The 18,907-nt window shown below is 37.7% G+C and overlaps 1 protein-coding gene across 2 annotated transcripts in view; it reads left to right on the top strand.

Moving 5' to 3' along the window:
- The window catches only part of LOC126758933 (uncharacterized protein DDB_G0283357-like), a 101,514-nt gene that overhangs the window by 14,871 nt on the left and 67,736 nt on the right, over window positions 1-18,907 (top strand). For both annotated transcript variants that reach the window (XM_050473407.1, XM_050473408.1), the window contains exon 2: window positions 1,173-5,038. In XM_050473407.1, the coding sequence (XP_050329364.1) occupies window positions 2,036-5,038 (3,003 nt within the window). In that variant the 5' untranslated portion in view covers window positions 1,173-2,035. The remainder of the gene's footprint in view (window positions 1-1,172; window positions 5,039-18,907) is intronic.

Raw genomic sequence — 18,907 nt, 5'->3', positions numbered from 1 at the left:
CTTTCCAAAGCAGGGGAGGTCTTCCTCTTCCTCTGCTTCCCCCGACAGGTACTGGGTTGAATACTTTCAGAGGTGGAGTGTTTTCCTCCATTCGGACGACATGACCTATGCAGTGTAGCCGCTGTCTCTTAATTCGCTGAACTAAATCAATGGCGCCGTTGTCAATGTGCAAAGGACTATAAATCTTCCGCAGAACATTTCTCTCGAAAACTCATAACGCCGACTCATCAGATGTTGTCATCATTCATGCCTCTGTACCATATAGTAGGACGAGCATGATGAGTGACTTTTAGAGTTTGGTCTTTGTTCATCGAGAGAGGAGTTTATTTTTTAATTGCTAACTCAGTCCAAAGTAGCACATGTTGGCGAGAGTTATTCTGCGCAGGATTTCGAGGCTGACGTTTTTGTTGGTGTTAATGCTGATAGACGAAATTATTTACGACTTCGAATGGATATTAATATTATCGACGTACCCCAGCCAACTGTACATTCTTATAGAAGATTGTAACTTCTCTATTCAGTTCTGCAGCTCAGTTTATTTTCTTCAGCTCAACGTCAGTCTGACAGGTTTCGATCCTGATGGAATCAACGTCAGACAGCCGTATTGGTTTTGCGGGGTTACCAAATTCAGACATAAAGCCAGCTTATTTTCGTGCTGTCAAAGGCTGCTTTGAAATCAACGAAAAGGTGGTGTGTGTCCTCTTTTCATGGGTATTTTCCAAGATTTGGCGTATTGTGAATATCTGGCCAGTTGTTGATTTTCCAGTTCTAAAGCCACACTGATAAGGTCCAATCAGTTTGTTGACGGTGGACTTTAATATTTCACACAGTACGCTCGATAGAACCTTATATGCGATGTTGAGGAGGCTTACCCCACGGTAGTTGGCGCAGATTGTGAGGTCTTCTTTTTTGTGGATTGGGCAGAGCACACATAAATTCGAATCGTCGGTATGCTCACCATTATTTCAGTATGCTCTCAGCATAAGTCACTAGATCACCTCTGGGGGTTCTGCAAGAGTTAGAGAAATATATGTAGTATGTACTATGTTTGGAAAATTTTGGTGTTTAAATTTTACTTAGAAAACTAAAAGAAATTGCAAAATATATAATATGAATTTTAAAAGAATCGTTTCTAAATATCATTAAATTCTGTATTTTTAATTTATTTACAGTTACGAAATCGTAAAATACTCAACTTCAAACGGAGTGCAATTTTCACACAAAAACTTCTCAAAAGTATACGAGCGAATGTTTGCCAGTAAAAAGGCAGTGAAAATAAAGAAATAAACAATATAGAAAAATTAAAAGTAATGCGCAATTTTGCTGCTGCGATTGCAATTTTAATGCAAAATAAAGTTGCGATAAAAAAGTTCGAGTGAAAAAAATTAAGTTTCATTAAAATAACGACTAAGCAAAGGGCTTACTTACAGCGACTGCATGACAATAAGTGCAATGAAGACAACAAAAGAAAATTATAAAGACATCAAATCAGGAAGTGCATGTAGAAACGTGTAAACGCCGACAAGTGCCCAGAGACCATTCAATGTACACCCAGTGCAAGTAACTACTGTTAGGGAGTTACAGCGATTATATTACATGCCACGAATTGCATAACTGCAAATCACGGCGCAGTGAGATCGACAAAAAAGAAAACGAAACTGCAGACAAAAGCCATAGAAACACAAGCGAAGCTTAGGAAGATCACATTTGCTTTGGAAAAGAACAAAGTGAGCGCTGCAAATCAAGCACAAAGCGTCGAGGTGTTGCAAACGTAGCAATAGCAAACACGGAAGAGCGAAGAAGTGGAGGCAGATACTCATTTATAAGTACAAATGCGCCAAGAGATCGGAGCTTGAGCGAAGATCAACAATAACGCGGTGAAGCGCGAAGTGAGGAAAATAGTGCAAGACCAAGAAAAACGAGGCAAAAGCCGAAGCGCAAAAGAAGTAATCAGCTGCGCGGTAATCACAAGCAATTTTTAGTAATCACATTTTAAGCTATTAGAGCCAGCCAACAAAGCGGCGCAACAACAATAATGGCAACGAAAACTGTTATAAACACGAATACGCCAACAACGCGTGGCATCTCCATACTAATTGACCAGAATACAGCAACAACACCAACAATAGTACAAAAACAACAACCACACGCAGTCAACAATTGTCAGAAAGAAACATTGCGACCAACAACACAAATGACCGAAACGGCCAAGATCACCATCTATCAAAATACAACAACAACGAAAACACAAATGGCACCAACACCATCAACGGCGGTAACTAGAACAGTGCTCACTAAGCTGCAGCCGCAGCCAAGTAAATTAGTGGCAACAACAACAACAACACGTATTGGTGTTAACGGTATCGATAATAATTGCACCAACAATAATGATAACCACAATAATGATGATGTTTTTGTCAAAGCAAATAATGAGCAAACGTTGAACGACGATGATGAGCGACGTCACTCGTATCGCATACAGAGTGGTGAGTACGAGAGTGACCAGAAAACTAGTTACGCCACAATCAAGCAGAAAATAACAACATCCACGGCGGTGCCAACTTTTCCACACTTGCTGTTGAAAGTGGTGAGTGAAAGAGGAAAAGCCAATAATGGTCAAACCGAGCGCAGCGATGGCGGCGTTGTGAGCAACGAAGACGTGCACGAAACGAATGGAAACGACGTCGGCCGTTTGGCTAACGGTGTTGGAAGTGATGTTGGAAAATCGCAAGTAAATAGAAATGTGGCGGCCGCAGGTGTTATTATGGCGCGCACAAATGGTCAAAATGAGCAGCTGAGCAACAGCAACAACAATACACACACGAAACCGACAGCACAAACGAATGTTAATGAACAGCGCGGCTCGATGATCATTAAGTGCAATGGCGATGAGCAGAATAACAACAACAAAGCACATGATAATCATGCTGATGATGATGATGCACATGATCGGCATGCCGATAATGATGAGCGCGGCGCTAAAGACGTTCATGCCGAGCAGCAGCATGCTGATCAAGTTGGTTCACTTGTTGCGCCGACAGCGACGTCTAATATATATCGCGACGAAAGTTGTATGACTAGTGCTATTGGAAATGGTCAAAACGCGTTTGAACATTATATCTGTACGAATGCGATGAACGTTAGCGAACGCGATCGCCATGCGGCTGGCCATAGTCTCTGCAATACAGATGTCCAAGAGCAGCTGGAAAGTGCAGACGTGAACGCGAATTCGAATGCGATCGGCGTGAATAGTCTAGTAACGGCAACGAGAGCAGATTGTGGAAGTGCACTGACCGAAACAGACGCAGCCACACGCAGACGCAGTGTTGAACCAATAACAACAAATCATAAAGATTCGAATTTGAATAAAGAAATATTAGAACCGAAATTACATGTGTTGAAGATACAAATAAAACCGAAAGAAGTGCATGAAAAGAATGACAAACAAGTGTCGGTAGTGACCCTTAACGAGGCACAAGTGCAAGATACGCCCGAGCAACAGTACGCCCCAGCAATAGATCAAATTAAAGAATTAACACAACAAAGTGCTCCAGTGCAAATAATTGACTCAAAGCAGGCAACATCGACGGGTGAAAGTGCGAACGAATTATACGCGAACGAACGCAACAAGAGCAACCACGTACAGAAAATGGTGCAAAAGCCTACAGCTACAACGCCTACAGCGGCCACATTGGCAACGACGACGACATCAATGATTCTCAATACGGGCGCGGTAACCGTGTCGTCGGGCGGTAATGCCGCAACAAACTTGTTAGGCGCGATCACAATCGCAAACGGTAACGGCAACAGTAACGCTAACGGTAATGCCATTATTAATGGTAACGGTCACGCGAACAACACGAACGCCACGTCGAACACAAGCATTACCGATTTAAATGTCACACATCCTTCGTATATGTACTATGTTATATCCAGTGGTCAATTCTCACCTTGCGACACACTTGACAGCGGCACAGGTAGCGATCTGGAGAGTAATGGTAATGTAACACCCGGCGCACCGACCACACAGAACAAGTTTCTCGGCACACTCGAGAAACTCAACGCTGTCACACAGAATGGTGTTAACAGTAGCGCACCCAAAATGGAATTGCACATGAAAGCGACCAAAATACGCCTAAATGGCAGCACCAAGAAGTCAGCGTTGGACTTGACAAACGGCACTGCGAAGTCGCATACGAATGGCGACCACGCACGCGCTGGCAGTTTCACCGATAGCGAGGAGAGCGAATCGTCCTCGCTGAGTTGTGATTCACTGCACTCCACCGAATTCATACGCCAGTCGTCGGTTTCGCCAACAGCGCACAAATCGACGGCCAACGCCGCTTCCTTGGCTTGCGTCAAAATGTTGGGCTCCTTTCTGCCGGATTCCTTGTTGCGCGACATACGCGATCGCAAGTTTCCCACCAATGATTTTGAGGCGAAATATGGTGATGCTGGCAGTGCTAACAGCGTTGATGGTGGCAGTGATGCGGATGGTGAGGGTGATGTGACCACAGCTGCTACGCCGGTTGACAACAACGAGCATGATTATATTAATGTGAAGCATAAGCAATTCTTAAAGGAACGTAACGGTAATAATATGACCGTTAATAGTAGTCACAGCAATAAACGCGCGTCGCTGCCGAATAAAACATTCGTTTTAAACGCGGATAACGGTACGTTCGTTGATACGAAAATGAACTCCATGCCGCGCAAATATGAAGCAGATAAATATTACAATTTCCATGTGCGGGAACACGAAAATTTCCGCAGTTTCGACATTACTGGCGGTCTTGGTGGTATTAATGGTGGTAGTGTTGGTGGTGGTTCGGCCAGTTTAGGCGGTGGCGATCTTGAAAGTCTCTCCGAATACGAAACGAAGAGCTTGCACGACGATGCCTTCGCCGGCTACAAGGATATACGTTGCGGTTCGGCCACATCGACTATACGTTCGTCGAAGGGCACGGTGCGCGGCGTCAAGAATCGTGTGCGCAATGGAATAGCCACATTCTTGCAGTTGCAGCAGCCGAATGTGAAGGTGAGTGAGACAAACAGTTCTAATTTATTTTGCGTGTGTTAGCGTGAGTCTATGAAATCACTGATGGCGAAGAGTAAACAAAATTTATTTAAGACATGGTGATTTATTTGTTGACAAATTGACGGGTGACCTCTTCATTTTTAGGGTTACCTAGTATTTAGTATTCCGTCTTAATGCTATTTTTTTGTACTTCCATGCTTTTCGAGTAGATCTATTTCCTATATTCTTTCTACTATTTTTACTCTGCCTTAACAAAAAATTAATATTCTTATATATTTTTAATATTGAAAAAAAGAAAAAAATTATCGTGAAATGAAAATTGAAAATGAATATTATCTATTATTTATGTTTCAAAAACAAACAAGTATACTTCTTATTAAGTACAAAATAGCTAGATAAATTAACTTTTGAGGTTTGCACTACGACTCGTGATCCCTTTTGCAATCTCTTGTTATTACAACACTTCGCTTAACCCAATCAAATCAAAGAGGATTAGTACAGCTCCTGGGTTACAATGTGTTCTTTCACTTGATTCAACTGTCCGATAGCCTGACTCCATGGAAAAAACATTGGTACAAGTCTATTGGGTCCAAGGAGATTATTTTGAGAGGGACGACTTACATAGATTTTAAAGAACAAATTAAGAATTTTAAAATTGTGAACAAAGTCTTACTATTTTTTGCCCACATACAACACAACTTAAACCAACTCAATTAAATAACACATGCGTTTCCTCGCGCTCTTTCAAGCTTCTCCCACACATGCATATGCGAGTATACAAACACACACTGCCGAGCTTTAGTTTCATGTATTCTACGAAAAACGCAGATTCTCACATATTTTCTTCAGCTTGACATTTATCTGATTGCAGCAGCTGTCATACCACATGCGAGTACTTTCTCACGTGCATAGAGCACCCCATATATTCACTCGCAGTGCACAGAGTCTGCCATAAAAAGGTGCCAACAATTTACATAAAATAATGTCACAACTCAATTTGAAAAGGCACCACATGCAAACAATAGCTAACCGACAGAACCAACAGCTGACTGTCAAGAAAAATTAAAACAAGAACAACAATTTGCTAAATAAAACCGCCGCCAAAACAAAGGATTGACAACCTTGTGGCAAAATAATGCAGACAATTGTCATAGACCAAAACTCGCCGTCAGTCAAATTTATGTACATAAATTTACAAGTTTGCACATACACATGCATGTACTATATACATATGTGTATATATGTATATGGTCTGTATGGAAATATATTTGTTGACTTTTGATGCATTGTTTGGCGTTTTGAAGTGTTTTCGAATAAAAAATTGGAAAAAATTGGAGCAGATCGACGGAAGTGATGGGCGTAAAAATTAAATACACTTTTAAATGAATCTATGAATAATAAAACAAAGCTTGCGGTTTAGGCTCGTATGCGTGGTAAATGTTGTAGGAATTGTAAATGAGAAGTGTCAAAAGCTTGTCAAAGAAAAAATATCGTCACACTTGACAATTCGAATGTTAAAAAGAAGTCAAATTTATTATGTGTGTGTAGTATTTGAATTTATAATGATTCAATCGCAGGCATATTTTCGAAGGTTTGTAATGATTTTGTGCTATTGATTAGTATTTTAGATAATTGTTCACAAAACCTTACAATCTGTATGGGGGAAATGTTGGATTTTTCGGTAAAAAATAATAATAGACTGTTTTCTACGCAAAAATTCAGCAACTGCCGGAAGCATTCACAAATAAAAGTATTATGGAAGCATATATAAATTTAAAGCTTTTAAAAAATTTTGTCTAAGGAAATTCGAATACGAGTTTATAAAACACTGACAAAAATTTTTTTCAGGGAAGGAAATTACTCGAATACCTAGAAAAGTTGGTAACTTAATTTAATTTTGAAATTTTTTTTCAGGGAAAAAATACAATGTCGGGCAACATTTTTTTTCAGGGAAGGAAATTACTCGAATACCTAGAAAAGTTGATAACTTAATTTAATTTATTATATAATATTTTCTTCAGAAAATTTTTTAAACTTCTGATTATAAGGTACATATCTTCGAAAGATTACTATAAAAGAAGAAGTTTATTCAAATTCTCGTAAATACATGAAATTTAATGATCTTTCATAAAGGCTAAGAATTTTGAAAATTGTTTCTTGTGTTGTTAGCTATCTCGGCCACTCCACTCGGCCTCCTCCTATATAGACCCTGTTAGTATTCTTAAGATTCCTGAAGGTTACATTTTATTGAGGTTTGAGAATCTTATTTGGAATCTGACCTATCTATAGTCAGAAAACGAGGAAGTACGAAGCACCTAAAGTTAAGTAGAGACACACCTAGATCAATATATGACTGTATATTTTTCTTTAACAGAATAGCTGTTCTTTCCCTATTTGTTGCATTCGGGAAGTACGTATAGCATGTCGGCGACTTTAGTCAAGTTACCATATTTCCTGAGGTTATCCATTATTCCCTTCTTCGCGGGGTCGGGTTGGAGGCTCCGCCTCTCCCTGCCAGAGTTGAGAACCTTCAACATCCTCCAATCTTCCATCGGCACATCAGGATTTGTCTGCTAAGCAGCCGCAGTGCGTACTCCACTTGTACCTTGTGAGGTATCAGAGCCTGCACCTTCGGTATAGATGAAATGTAATTACGGCTTCGAAACCGCTTCCTTTACCCACAACAGTGAGGGGTCGCTGGCCGTCGCTGCCACCCTGGACGTTGATGGTTTCTCTTGATCGAGTCTGAAGTATGGCCTTACTGCTTTGTATGTTTTCCTTGGTCGTTTCGCTGGCACTGTTGCTTGACTTTCAACGGACCTTTGCCGTTTGGCTGCAATTACTTTTTCGATCCGGCTTGCGAATCTCGAAAACGAGGATTGCGGCCTCGATGCATAATATGCTCGGCCTTCCTCCATTTTTGCCGCAGACCAAGCCAACCTTCCTCTTCCTCCTTCGTCCAGTTGGTCTTTCACCGCTGCTTTGTATGTCGCTTTTGCTTTCAACCCTCCTTACTGGGGTTTGCACATAGCACCTTTGGCATCTCCCGGAGACCATAGCAAATGGAGAAGGACATTGTATTTATGCTTCCAACGCTTTTGAGGTCTGAGTCTTCACGGACTGTAGTAAATCTACGTTGCAAAGCTGTTTTGCCCATAGCCCTGCAACGAGGATATATGTAGCTACGAGGATATTCGCCGAACCCTATAAAATACAGCTGCCACACAAACTGACTTATCAAAAGATCTTTTCATATCCTTAGTTTAAGATTTCTACATGCACTTTTTCTAAGCTATTTCGGGTCACTAGGTTGACTATTGCCAAATGAGGCGCGAATACATTGTTGGCATCTACAAATCTAACAAAAAACATTCTTAGAGTGAAACATAAAACACCGCATTTACTTTGTGCATAATTTTTCAAAAGTTTATGTGCAAATAGCTTACAATATTAGCAGCAAACGCATTTAAAATTTAATAGCCACATAAAATAAGATAAATAAGAAACTGTTTCGCGTAAATAGCTTAAGCCTACAAGCGAATATGTGTGTGTGTATAGCGATCCGCTAACATTTACATGCCAAAATGCCAGCTGGTATGCAAATAAATAAAAACTAAGCATAAATATTGGCATAAAGTACACGCAGACAGACTGCGCTTGCATTGTTGCACGATAACGAGGACAACACACCTCTTTGACAATCAGTCAACAGCTTAGACAGCGTGTCATTAAACTCCCGCCAGCGCACTTACTGCACGCCTGCATGTGTGTGTATGTACTGTATTCTGGGGAATTTCAATATTTTTTCCAGTTTTGTTCACCTAAATTATTTTCAAACTAAAAGAAGGCGAACAGAAGGCTGTGAGCACACACAGGCGCACCTGTATTGACAAAAGCGTATTTGCGCATCAGTTTCCCAGCCTCACAACAACAACATCCTATGTTTGTATGTAGTTGTTGTGTCTCATGTTTGTTGTTGACAGCTTGACGTGCTTGTCAGCGCTTTGGCTAGGTCTGAGTGTGCACAAGGCAAGAGCTCAGCAGCTGCAGCTCGTCTAGGCGCAATTCATAAGGCTGCACAGACCCAGGCACCGTTATTTTTATGCCCTGAACAGTTCATAGTATGTTAAGTTTATCTTTTCTTCCTTTATAAGTTTATAATACCCAAAGGAAACGTCGGTGATCCCTATAAAAAATATATATAAATGTTCAGTGTGATGAGCTATAGCTAGGTAATCATGTCCGCCTGACAGTATATCTGTCTGAATATAGGCGAAGTGTGTTCTTTGTTTTTAGCCTTTTTCTCCCCAAGAAGCTGTTTATTGGTCAGAATGGCCGATATCGGAACATTAAAGTATATAGCTGTCATACAAACTGGCCTATCAAAGTCAAGTCTTTATATGGAAAACTGCTTTATATAACGAGATATCTTCGTGAAATTTGGTACGGTTCTCTATCCAAGGTAACGGCATAACTTTCGAAGAAATTGTTCCGATCGAACCACTATAACATATAGTTGTCATACAAACAGATCCATCAAAATCAAGTGCTTGTATGGAAAACTTCTTTATTTAACGAGATATCTGCACGAAATTTGGCAGTATTTCTAACCGAGCTAACGGTATAATTTTCAAAAAAAAATTGTTCACATCGAACCACTATAGCATATAGCCGCCATAGAAACTGATCTATCAAAATCGAGTTCTTGTGTGAATAATTTTTTTTAGCTGTGAAGGGTATAATATAGTATAGTATAGTTTTTTTTTCTTTTTTTGTTGTTGCATATATGTATATAGAGACATGAATTAACAAATAGCCATTGTAATGACTAAGCTTAATTGAGACTGCAAGTGTGATTGCACTTGCAACATGCAACTAAGCACACACACAGTCAGCATTATCGCTTTGCGTTATTTACCCATCTACTCCTCCGCCGCTTCTGCGTTAATGTGCGGTATTACAATATCTCAATAAAATCTGCGCACGCGGCCATCAGTCAAATTTGCCAGCGTTCACATTTCATTTAATTATTTTCGTTTAAGTTTTTGTTGCTGTGTTTTTTTTCAAATGATTAATTAAATTAAATAAAATGCAGTTATCTGGTCATTGGCTACAGCAACAACAATAGCAACAGTCATTCGATAAGCATGCGAATCATTTATTGAACAACAACAAAAAACCAACTAATGCTTAGGCAGGCATTATTGTGTCTGTGTGCAAGTATGTATGTATATGTGTGCATTTCTGCTTAGGTGTTTTTCTCAAACTTTTTATTTATCTATTATTTCGTTCGTTTAGCTGCATAATAAGTCACGTTTTATTTTTCTTCAGCGCCGCAGGTGAAAGTAGAAATTTGTGCGCATGTGTGTGTGGGTGTGCGCGATGCTTAGGTGCTTGCGTATGTCTTGTAAGCTTTTATCTGTTTTTATTTCTCACAGTCATTGGTTTGTTTGGCGGTTGCTCAATCAAAGTACAATATTGCTTGTATTTTGATCGTAAAATCCCGAATATGTGAGTCATGGTAATTGCCAGAAATAATTTCTTTGTAGCTTCATTCGTTTACCTCTGTGTATACATACTTTTATGATACTCAACTTATGTATGTGCATTTTCAGCAGATACCTGTCCGCGCTTCTTCTCCTTTTTTGCTGTTTTTTATGTGCACCTTGATATTATTCGACAGATGGAGGTACTTGCAAGCTTTCAAGCGACCTCCAATCGGATAATGGGTTTTAGGACAGGGTCTAAAGGCCCCAAAGTTCTAAAGGTATTCACTTACATTTACACTCTACTGCTTGGTTTATCAAAAGTCGAATATTTGCTAGAATAAAATAATTTTCCAAGAAAAAAACTTAAAAGCTTCTCTAAGACTTCAAAATCAGATTTTGCTATTATGTTAAGCCGATATATAGATATGTAGGTATGTAGGTATATGGTCTTAATATCATTTTTCTCCAGCAAAATTAGTCGTCATAGACAGGAACAGGTCGTAAAGACTTGATGCCAGATTCAGACTATAAGGTGTATGCGTAAGAAGCTCCCAACCAACCTCCTGGAGCTTCTGCTGGCTGACTATCATTGTGTATGGCCTAGAGTTGCTCTGATAGAATACAGTTTCACTCCTATTAGACAAAGCTGCGTATTTCTGGGCGATCACTTCCTTCAGACGATATAATTATTGACAGAACAGTCTGAATTAAGAATTTGGTTGAAGCGGAACAGCTCATAGTAAATGGTTCTTTTATCAATTCCACCAAATACATGCAAAGCCTTTCTAACCAACAATCATGGCTTGGCCATCATTTGCGCCGGCTTACCATGTTTCAACAACGAGAAATTTCACTTGACATCGTAACTCATCTACTTTTCTTTACTAGAAGCTATCCACTTCCACTTCAAGAGGTTCTTTGTGGCACTCTTAGATCGACTTTTTTTTATTTGCACCTAGCCTTGTTTAAATTATTTCAAACCTTGAAACACTGCTTAAACAGTTTACCCGTTATCTGGTAAATCTATGACATTAAATTTTTCGGAATGGAATCAACGAAACCAGAATTGCCTCTTGCAGTATGTATCTGTATCAGAACCATAAATACTAAGCACATTTTGATCCGAATGGCTTGCGTGTTCGCTTTTATCTAAGAAATAATGTAAAATATGGCGTATCATAAATTGGCTTATTTTTAGTTCGAATTAATATATTTCTAACGCTTTATAGCGCAATCCGATCGCACTTATACACCGAGAGATAGAGATTATTAAATCTACCCATGTGAAAGATAATGAATTTTATTAGTTGAAGACATGCCTTGTTCTGGACGACCTTCAACTTCTTCAACTGATGAAAATATTAAAAAGCTACGTACTCGTCATGCAAGTGTTAGAGAGATAGCAAGAGAGCTCGACGTTTCTCGCGAGTCCGTTCGATTGATTTTGGTGGATATTTTGGGTATGAAACACGTTCTTGCTCGACTCGTCCTGATAAAGCTTTATTTTTTTTTTAAAAGAGTACCGTAAACAAGTATCTATGGACATGCTTGATCGTGCGAGCCTCCGATTCCTCGTTCATGGAGAGCATTATAACTAGCGATGAGGCATGAGTTTATGATACAAACAAGTTAACAATCATCAGAATGGAACCCGTTTTCAGTGGATCGAAGAATCCAGGTACTTTTTTGTCACAATGTATTAAACGAAATGCCTAATAAAATTAGCTAAGGGACAATCGAAAATAGCCCAAATTCTTCCAATACTACTAATCCTATTAAAAAATAAAACACAAATTAAATGTTTTCCTATTTTATTTCACGCTCAAACTCTTCCATAAAAGAGCTATTAAGCCACAGGTGTTTTTGTTAATGCTAAGTTTTTGTTTTTTGTTTTGCTTTTTGGTATGTGGAAAGCGTTAAATCCACCACATCCAAATTGTGTTGGTCTCGATTTTATTGTGCGCTTCCCAACTTGTCACACAGTGATTTACGCACCTGAAAGTTTCTTGGTGTGTCTCCGACAAGCGCTCGTTCGCTCTAATGAATTTAATACACGCAGCTTATTTCAGCAGCCAGGTGCTAATGGCAGCGGCATGTGGCACAACTGACTAACTGACCGGTATTTTCGTTTTTAAATTTTTCAGTTAGCGCTTTTGGCCAGACAGACACACCTTTCCACTTGGCTGTGCGCATTTTTCATATTTCTCATTCGATTTCGTCGATAAAGTATTGGGAATCAACCGATTTTGGTGTGTTCATGTGTGTGGTTGTTTGTGTATGAATGTTGTTTATTAATAAAATTAATATTTTTTGAAATTACTCGGAAAGTTTTTATTATAATGCTAATAGGAAGCAGCCGTAACAAAAAGTAATCTTTTTCTTTGCTCTCCGCGTGATTAAAAAATAAAGATGAAAACCTTTATGACCAATTTCATCTAATAGTGAATTTCGCTGCAAATATATCCATGTTGTCTAAATATAGTTAATTTTTTATATATCTTCCAACCTGAAAACACTATAAGTTTCTCACTATAAGCTCGTTAGGTATGACTTTCAATGCCCAGATGGAGTAATTTCATAATATTTGCGGGTATTTCAGAATACCGGAAAGCTACGTAAAAACATCCTAAATGAAATCCATTGAACACATTCAGTACTTCAGGAAATGTTTTAATATCCAACTTAACCCTTAAACGTACGGAAATCTGGAAGATGAATCACTGTTTTTTCTTAATTTCCAAAAATCATTCTCTTTTATGTCTTAAATAGACTTTAAACCTTAGATATATCAAACTCTACAGTTTTCTTCAAACAGCCAAAAATCTTCCACCTAAATATGATAAACTCATCCATAAGGAATACTTTTTTGTGTTAGGAAAAATGCTTATCAGAGGCCAAAACCGTTATTCAGAGAATGGAAGTTGTTGGAAGTTGGAAGTTGTATTTTGATTAAAGTTTCTGCCGAATTAAATATTGTCTTGTTTGTCATTCTTACCGCAAACATTTTATTGGTTTGTCTGGCGAATTCCCTTTGCATTGATCCATGTCGAATTTTCTTAGATTACTCTATACTGAATACTATAGATTATCTTTACTGAACACTCGAGATTACTATTTCTTGGTAGTTCATGAAATCTTTGTGTACTTAAAGCAAAATCTACTTCGGCCATGGATTTTCCAGTTATTCATTAAGCATTGCTTATGGGGTGCCTACGTTCACTGCCAGATCAGCTTTAAACGGGAACAAAGCTCAATCAGAAATTGCAGCACCGACTCAATGGTGGCAAACATCGAACGTACCTTGAGTCTTTGCCGGGTCTTTAGTGAGGACAAGAGCGCATTCGTAACATTAACCGACAAGTCATTTAAGCAAGATTTCACTCCGCTTACTATAGTTGTCGAATGCCACGTTTGTCAGCTTCAACGTATCAATTCCAAGAACCGTTCCCAGTAGGTTTTCACCAGAGTCTCACTGGGCTCAGAATGTGGTATCCGTTTTGTAGGAAGTTTGCCATTTCCGCTTTATTGTTGGTTAGTTCAGCCGCTTCCTCCCAGTAAGCTGCTCAATCTGAGTCCGACACTCCCTGGATTTTTCTTGACTCGACATTAAGTTATGGGCGATGTCGGTTCGTTCCATCACAGCGACTTGGTCAGGCAGATATAGCCTTTCAAGCTATACTCTCCATCTCCGTTGCCTTAGTCGGGGACTGCTTATTGGTTATTCGCAGTTAACTTTCATATCTGGAGGCCGTTCAACTATCCGCCACCTACTACCCTCCACAGTAGCCCAAGCTAGCTCTGTGCCTCCGTCAGGTTAAATCTAAAATAATAGAACCGTGGATTCAAATACCAGTCAACTCATCAGCAAATGATAATCCCCAGAGTTTATTTTGGAAAATTTTCAAAAAATATTCAAAGATAAAAATTGAGAAATATATTACACAATATTTTCAGATACCATTGCTTAGCTAGAACGCTGAACCTGAAACTTTGATTCGAGTTTGGAAAAGCAATACTTTCTTAATACAATCACGAACGCACGACAAAATTGAACATTTCGAGCTTTTCATATCAAATGTTGACTCATACTTTATATACCGACAAGTTTAACTTCAAAAAGATAATAAAAAATAAATTGATTTTCACTTTGTTATGACACACATTTCAGCGACACATTTACCGAGTTTCTTTGCAAAAAATTTACAAAATCATAAGCCAAAATGAAAAAGTTGAAATATTTGTAGCTTAAGTGAAATTTTCACGCCCACGTCGTAAAAACATATGTAATAAAAGAAGCTATAAAAATTGCATTAAAATTTCGTAAGCCACAACGACACATAAAAATATGTATGTATGTATGTATAGTATGTTCGTGTGAAGCCATTTCTGAAAATATCGAAGCAAGAAAGTATGTAAAATCAATTGAGCATTTCATAACTGTGACCATAGACATACAGCCATACGCAAATCTACGGCGGCACTGTATGTAAATATGTCTAGCAAAAATCGAATAGTGAAAATCGCGTGAATTAAAAACGGCTCGATATGGTATGTACCGTTACATATGGACGCAGTGAGTGAAAATGTGCAGCAACCTGCCACAAGCTGCCGCAAACGGCGGCCGGGCTGTCGGATCATTACGTCAACACCTTGCCACCGATCTACACAATCTGTCTGTCTGTCTGTCTGTCCGTCTGCCTATCGAATGCATTGATTTTCCGCACTCCATCACTGTCAGTTTGACTTGACTTGGTTTGCAAATTGTGTGTAACAGTACACCATACTTACATCGGTGCATGCATTTGTGTTTGTGTGTGTGTTTGTGTTTATGTGCGGCTTATGCAAACGTGGTTGGTTGGAAAATTGTAAAATGTATGATTTGTAAATCAGATTGCAGTTAGCAACAAATTAATCTGTGGCTTGTGGCATATAAAGCCGTCAATATGTATGTATGCTAGTGTGGGTATAGGCATAAAGCGTCATAAATCAAACTGCAACGAGTCTAACTTTTTCCCATACTTATGAAGGTACCATATTGTTAATGTGCGTGTACTTATTGAGGCACTTTTTGTTGAAGTTTTTTCATATGAAAGAGATCCATTACTACTACTTTTAAATGAATCCACGAGTTCCAAAAAGGGTCCAATTCGGTTATCCGTTCGTAGACAGATCGTTTTAAATCATATTTTGTGAAAACTGTGATTCCGTAGCGATGATAGTGGCGCTTAGTCCTTTCAGTTCCTTTTTCTCTTGGCATTTTCTGTGGTCTAAAGCTTAGGATCCAGCTCTCAAGAAATGTAAAAACTTAATATAAAAAAACGCTTAAGAAATGGTTAAGAAAATTTCCTGCATTCACTAAATTGCAATGAAAATATTTATATACTCACACACATAAGTTTATTTTCTATGTCTATTTTATCTTGCTCTTCTCATGTGGATCATTCACAAGGCGTAACCAGCTCAAAATTAGTTGACTACAGCTCACGAAATAATGAACTTTTTTTCTTGAGCAATTACTTAAGAGCTGGATACGGACCTTAACTCTTCAAAAAGTATCCATTGATGCATCGTAGATTAACAGTCAATAATTTTACTGATATCGTTGGAATATCGGAAGGATCAGTTAATACCATTTTGAAAGATCATTTGGGCCCAAGAAAAAGTGAAGCACGATTGCTTCCAAAATCATTAAATTTTTTTGAAAAAAAAGTGTCGCGATAACGTCTGTGAAACAATGCCTTCCGACGATCAGAATGTAATGAAACATACCAATACTGGCGATGAGTCTTGGATCTATGCTTACGACCCGGAAACAGATGATTAATCATGCCGCAATCATGAGACCGCAAAAACATGTCCAAGCAAATTCAAGGTTATGTTGACAGTTTTCTTCGATTATCAAAATGTGGCACTAGAATTTCTTCCGACCGGCCAAACTGTCAACAGGGTTCTGCGGTTGCAAATCTGGTGGCCGGTTTTAAGAGCAGTTGATAAGGCATAGAACATAGCAATAGGATCTGTCTTGTTGAAACTACCAACACTCTCTAAGGTTCTACTTAGGCTTTCCTTAATAGCATATATCAGTACTTAGAAGTAAATCATACTTATCTCTTATCTCCTTGAGAAAAGTGTAAAAAATTGATGTCTCGTGCTTGCCTTTTGTTCAAAATAAATATTTGAATGAGCTTGTTGCATTTTTAGTTCCATATTTTTTATTTTTATTGTAGGAAATATTTGCTTTCCTCAATTATCTTAGTTATTTTCGCAAATAATTATAAACCGTTGGGCTTTTTAAGGAACAGATCGAAAATTTTGATATCCAATATTTTATGTGGACATTCGTTGATCAAGCTTTTAACGGTCGACGCACCTATCAAATGTAAAACAGATCATTTGACAGTCTCATTGCATGACATGCTGAAAGGTTATGGCATTTTAAACAAGTCATTTTTAATATGAAAACGTCACTTTTCGTAATGCTATAACTATTTTGATATCCAATTATGCAAATATTTATAAATATGTGCATACATACGTACGTTATACATGTCTTTTGTATATTAGAACCTGTTACAGTCGATTTGTCATTATTCATTTAATGTGATTTAATTGATTCTATTGGGTAATCAACCTTCATAAAGAATTCTGACATAAAAATACATATACATAAGTATATGTACATATGTATGCATATATTAATGCAACTTGCCATGCTTTATTAATTCTTAATCTGTGAGTTTGAATATTTTTCTAGCTACTAGTTTGACAAACTTATAGTGCAGCCGTTCTCACCTTTTCCAGTATTTTAATTTCATTACTCGATTATACTCGTACTGCAAATTTCAACTTCTATGAATTATATATTCATTATAATTTTGTATATGTGCTAAGCGCACATGCTTTTAATTGGTCAAGTTCTAGGAATGAGTAATGCTCGAATTTTATTCTTTCGAAATTGAATTTTATTTGCAAGAAATGCGATTTTGTAAAATTAAAAAATGTACTTGGTACTTATACATATATGTATGTATATATGAATAGTACTTGTATACGTATGTATGTATTATGATTAAATTATATTTTTTAGAAATTGTTTTGATTTTTAAACTAATAAGTTCATAGTTTTCGAATATATTTTTCTTTTAAATAAACTTTTAAGGTGTTACATGGCTTTCCTTGGGCAAAAATCAGTCTTTTGCCAACAATTTTTTTCTCACATAAAAAATGAAATATTTTATTAGATTTTTTATTGTTACAAACCTACACTATTGGCAAAGAAATTCTGAAATATTTGGAAAAAAATATTTTGAACTCGGCCATTGTGACGCCATTTCCGGTGACCCCTCGGAAAAAAGATGCGCCCGTGTTGGCGGGATAACTCTTTACAGGGTCATCTAAAGTGAAAAATACATGTTTTAGTTAAAACCTTAAATTAGAACTTGGACGAAGGAAAAAAAAATTGAAATTTGGATTTTTGACAAACATTTAAAAAAAATGGAAATTTCAGCTAAAATTGCGCGACATTTTTTTGAAATAGTTGCAATCGAATCCTTCGTCCAATTCTTTGAGAATTGTATCTCAAAGACCTGTGTAAAATTTCATGAAAATCGGTTGAGTAGTTCTCGAGAAATCTTGCCAACCGACTTCAGAAACACAGTTTCGAGAAAAACGCGTTTAAAGCTGCTCATTTGGCCTATCTAGCCGCAAGCGCACAAGTTCGCAAGACTGTATCTCCGAAACTATTTCTCTGCTCAATTTGAAAATTTGGGACAACAATTTAAAGGCGTGATGAATAATTTTATAGGATAGTAAAAAAATTTAGTTTTTAAAACCCGTAAGTCCATGGTAAATTTTTTCCATTATTTAAGAGAAAATAGTCTCTAAATGTAGAAAAATATTTTATAAATTCATAATCAAGACTGAATTAACATTGTAACACAGTATCTTCAAAACTGTAGTCTAACGAAACAGGACGGCAACTTACTTTTATTTCATATTATTTAAGCCAATTGCTAACGGCAATTTTTCGAAATGAGTAACACATAAAAATAAATTTTTCGCTGTTTCTAATTTTATATATTTTTATTATTTTTTTTATCATTAATACAACCTGTCGAACTGGTCGTTTGGAATAATATATACAAATGGTTTTTTTAGTAATAAATTTTATTTACTGGTTTGCTTTATGCTTTTCGCTTTGTTTAATTTTTGACTTTATTAATTGCTGCTATATGCTTCTTTGTGCTTTGTTTCCGTGGTCATTTTTATTGCTATCACTGCTTTTGGTTTTTTGCGCTCAAAGACTTTTCGTCTCCTGCTGAAACTGATCACTCAATAATTAATTATGGTTCAATGATGAAATGTAAATGGCAGGGTTTTT

Source organism: Bactrocera neohumeralis, chromosome 5 (assembly GCF_024586455.1).
Source record: "Bactrocera neohumeralis isolate Rockhampton chromosome 5, APGP_CSIRO_Bneo_wtdbg2-racon-allhic-juicebox.fasta_v2, whole genome shotgun sequence".
In the NCBI taxonomy this organism is placed as follows: Eukaryota; Metazoa; Arthropoda; class Insecta; order Diptera; family Tephritidae; genus Bactrocera; species Bactrocera neohumeralis.
Note: the sequence above shows the minus strand (reverse complement) of the source record. Positions and strands in the feature narration are given on the sequence as shown.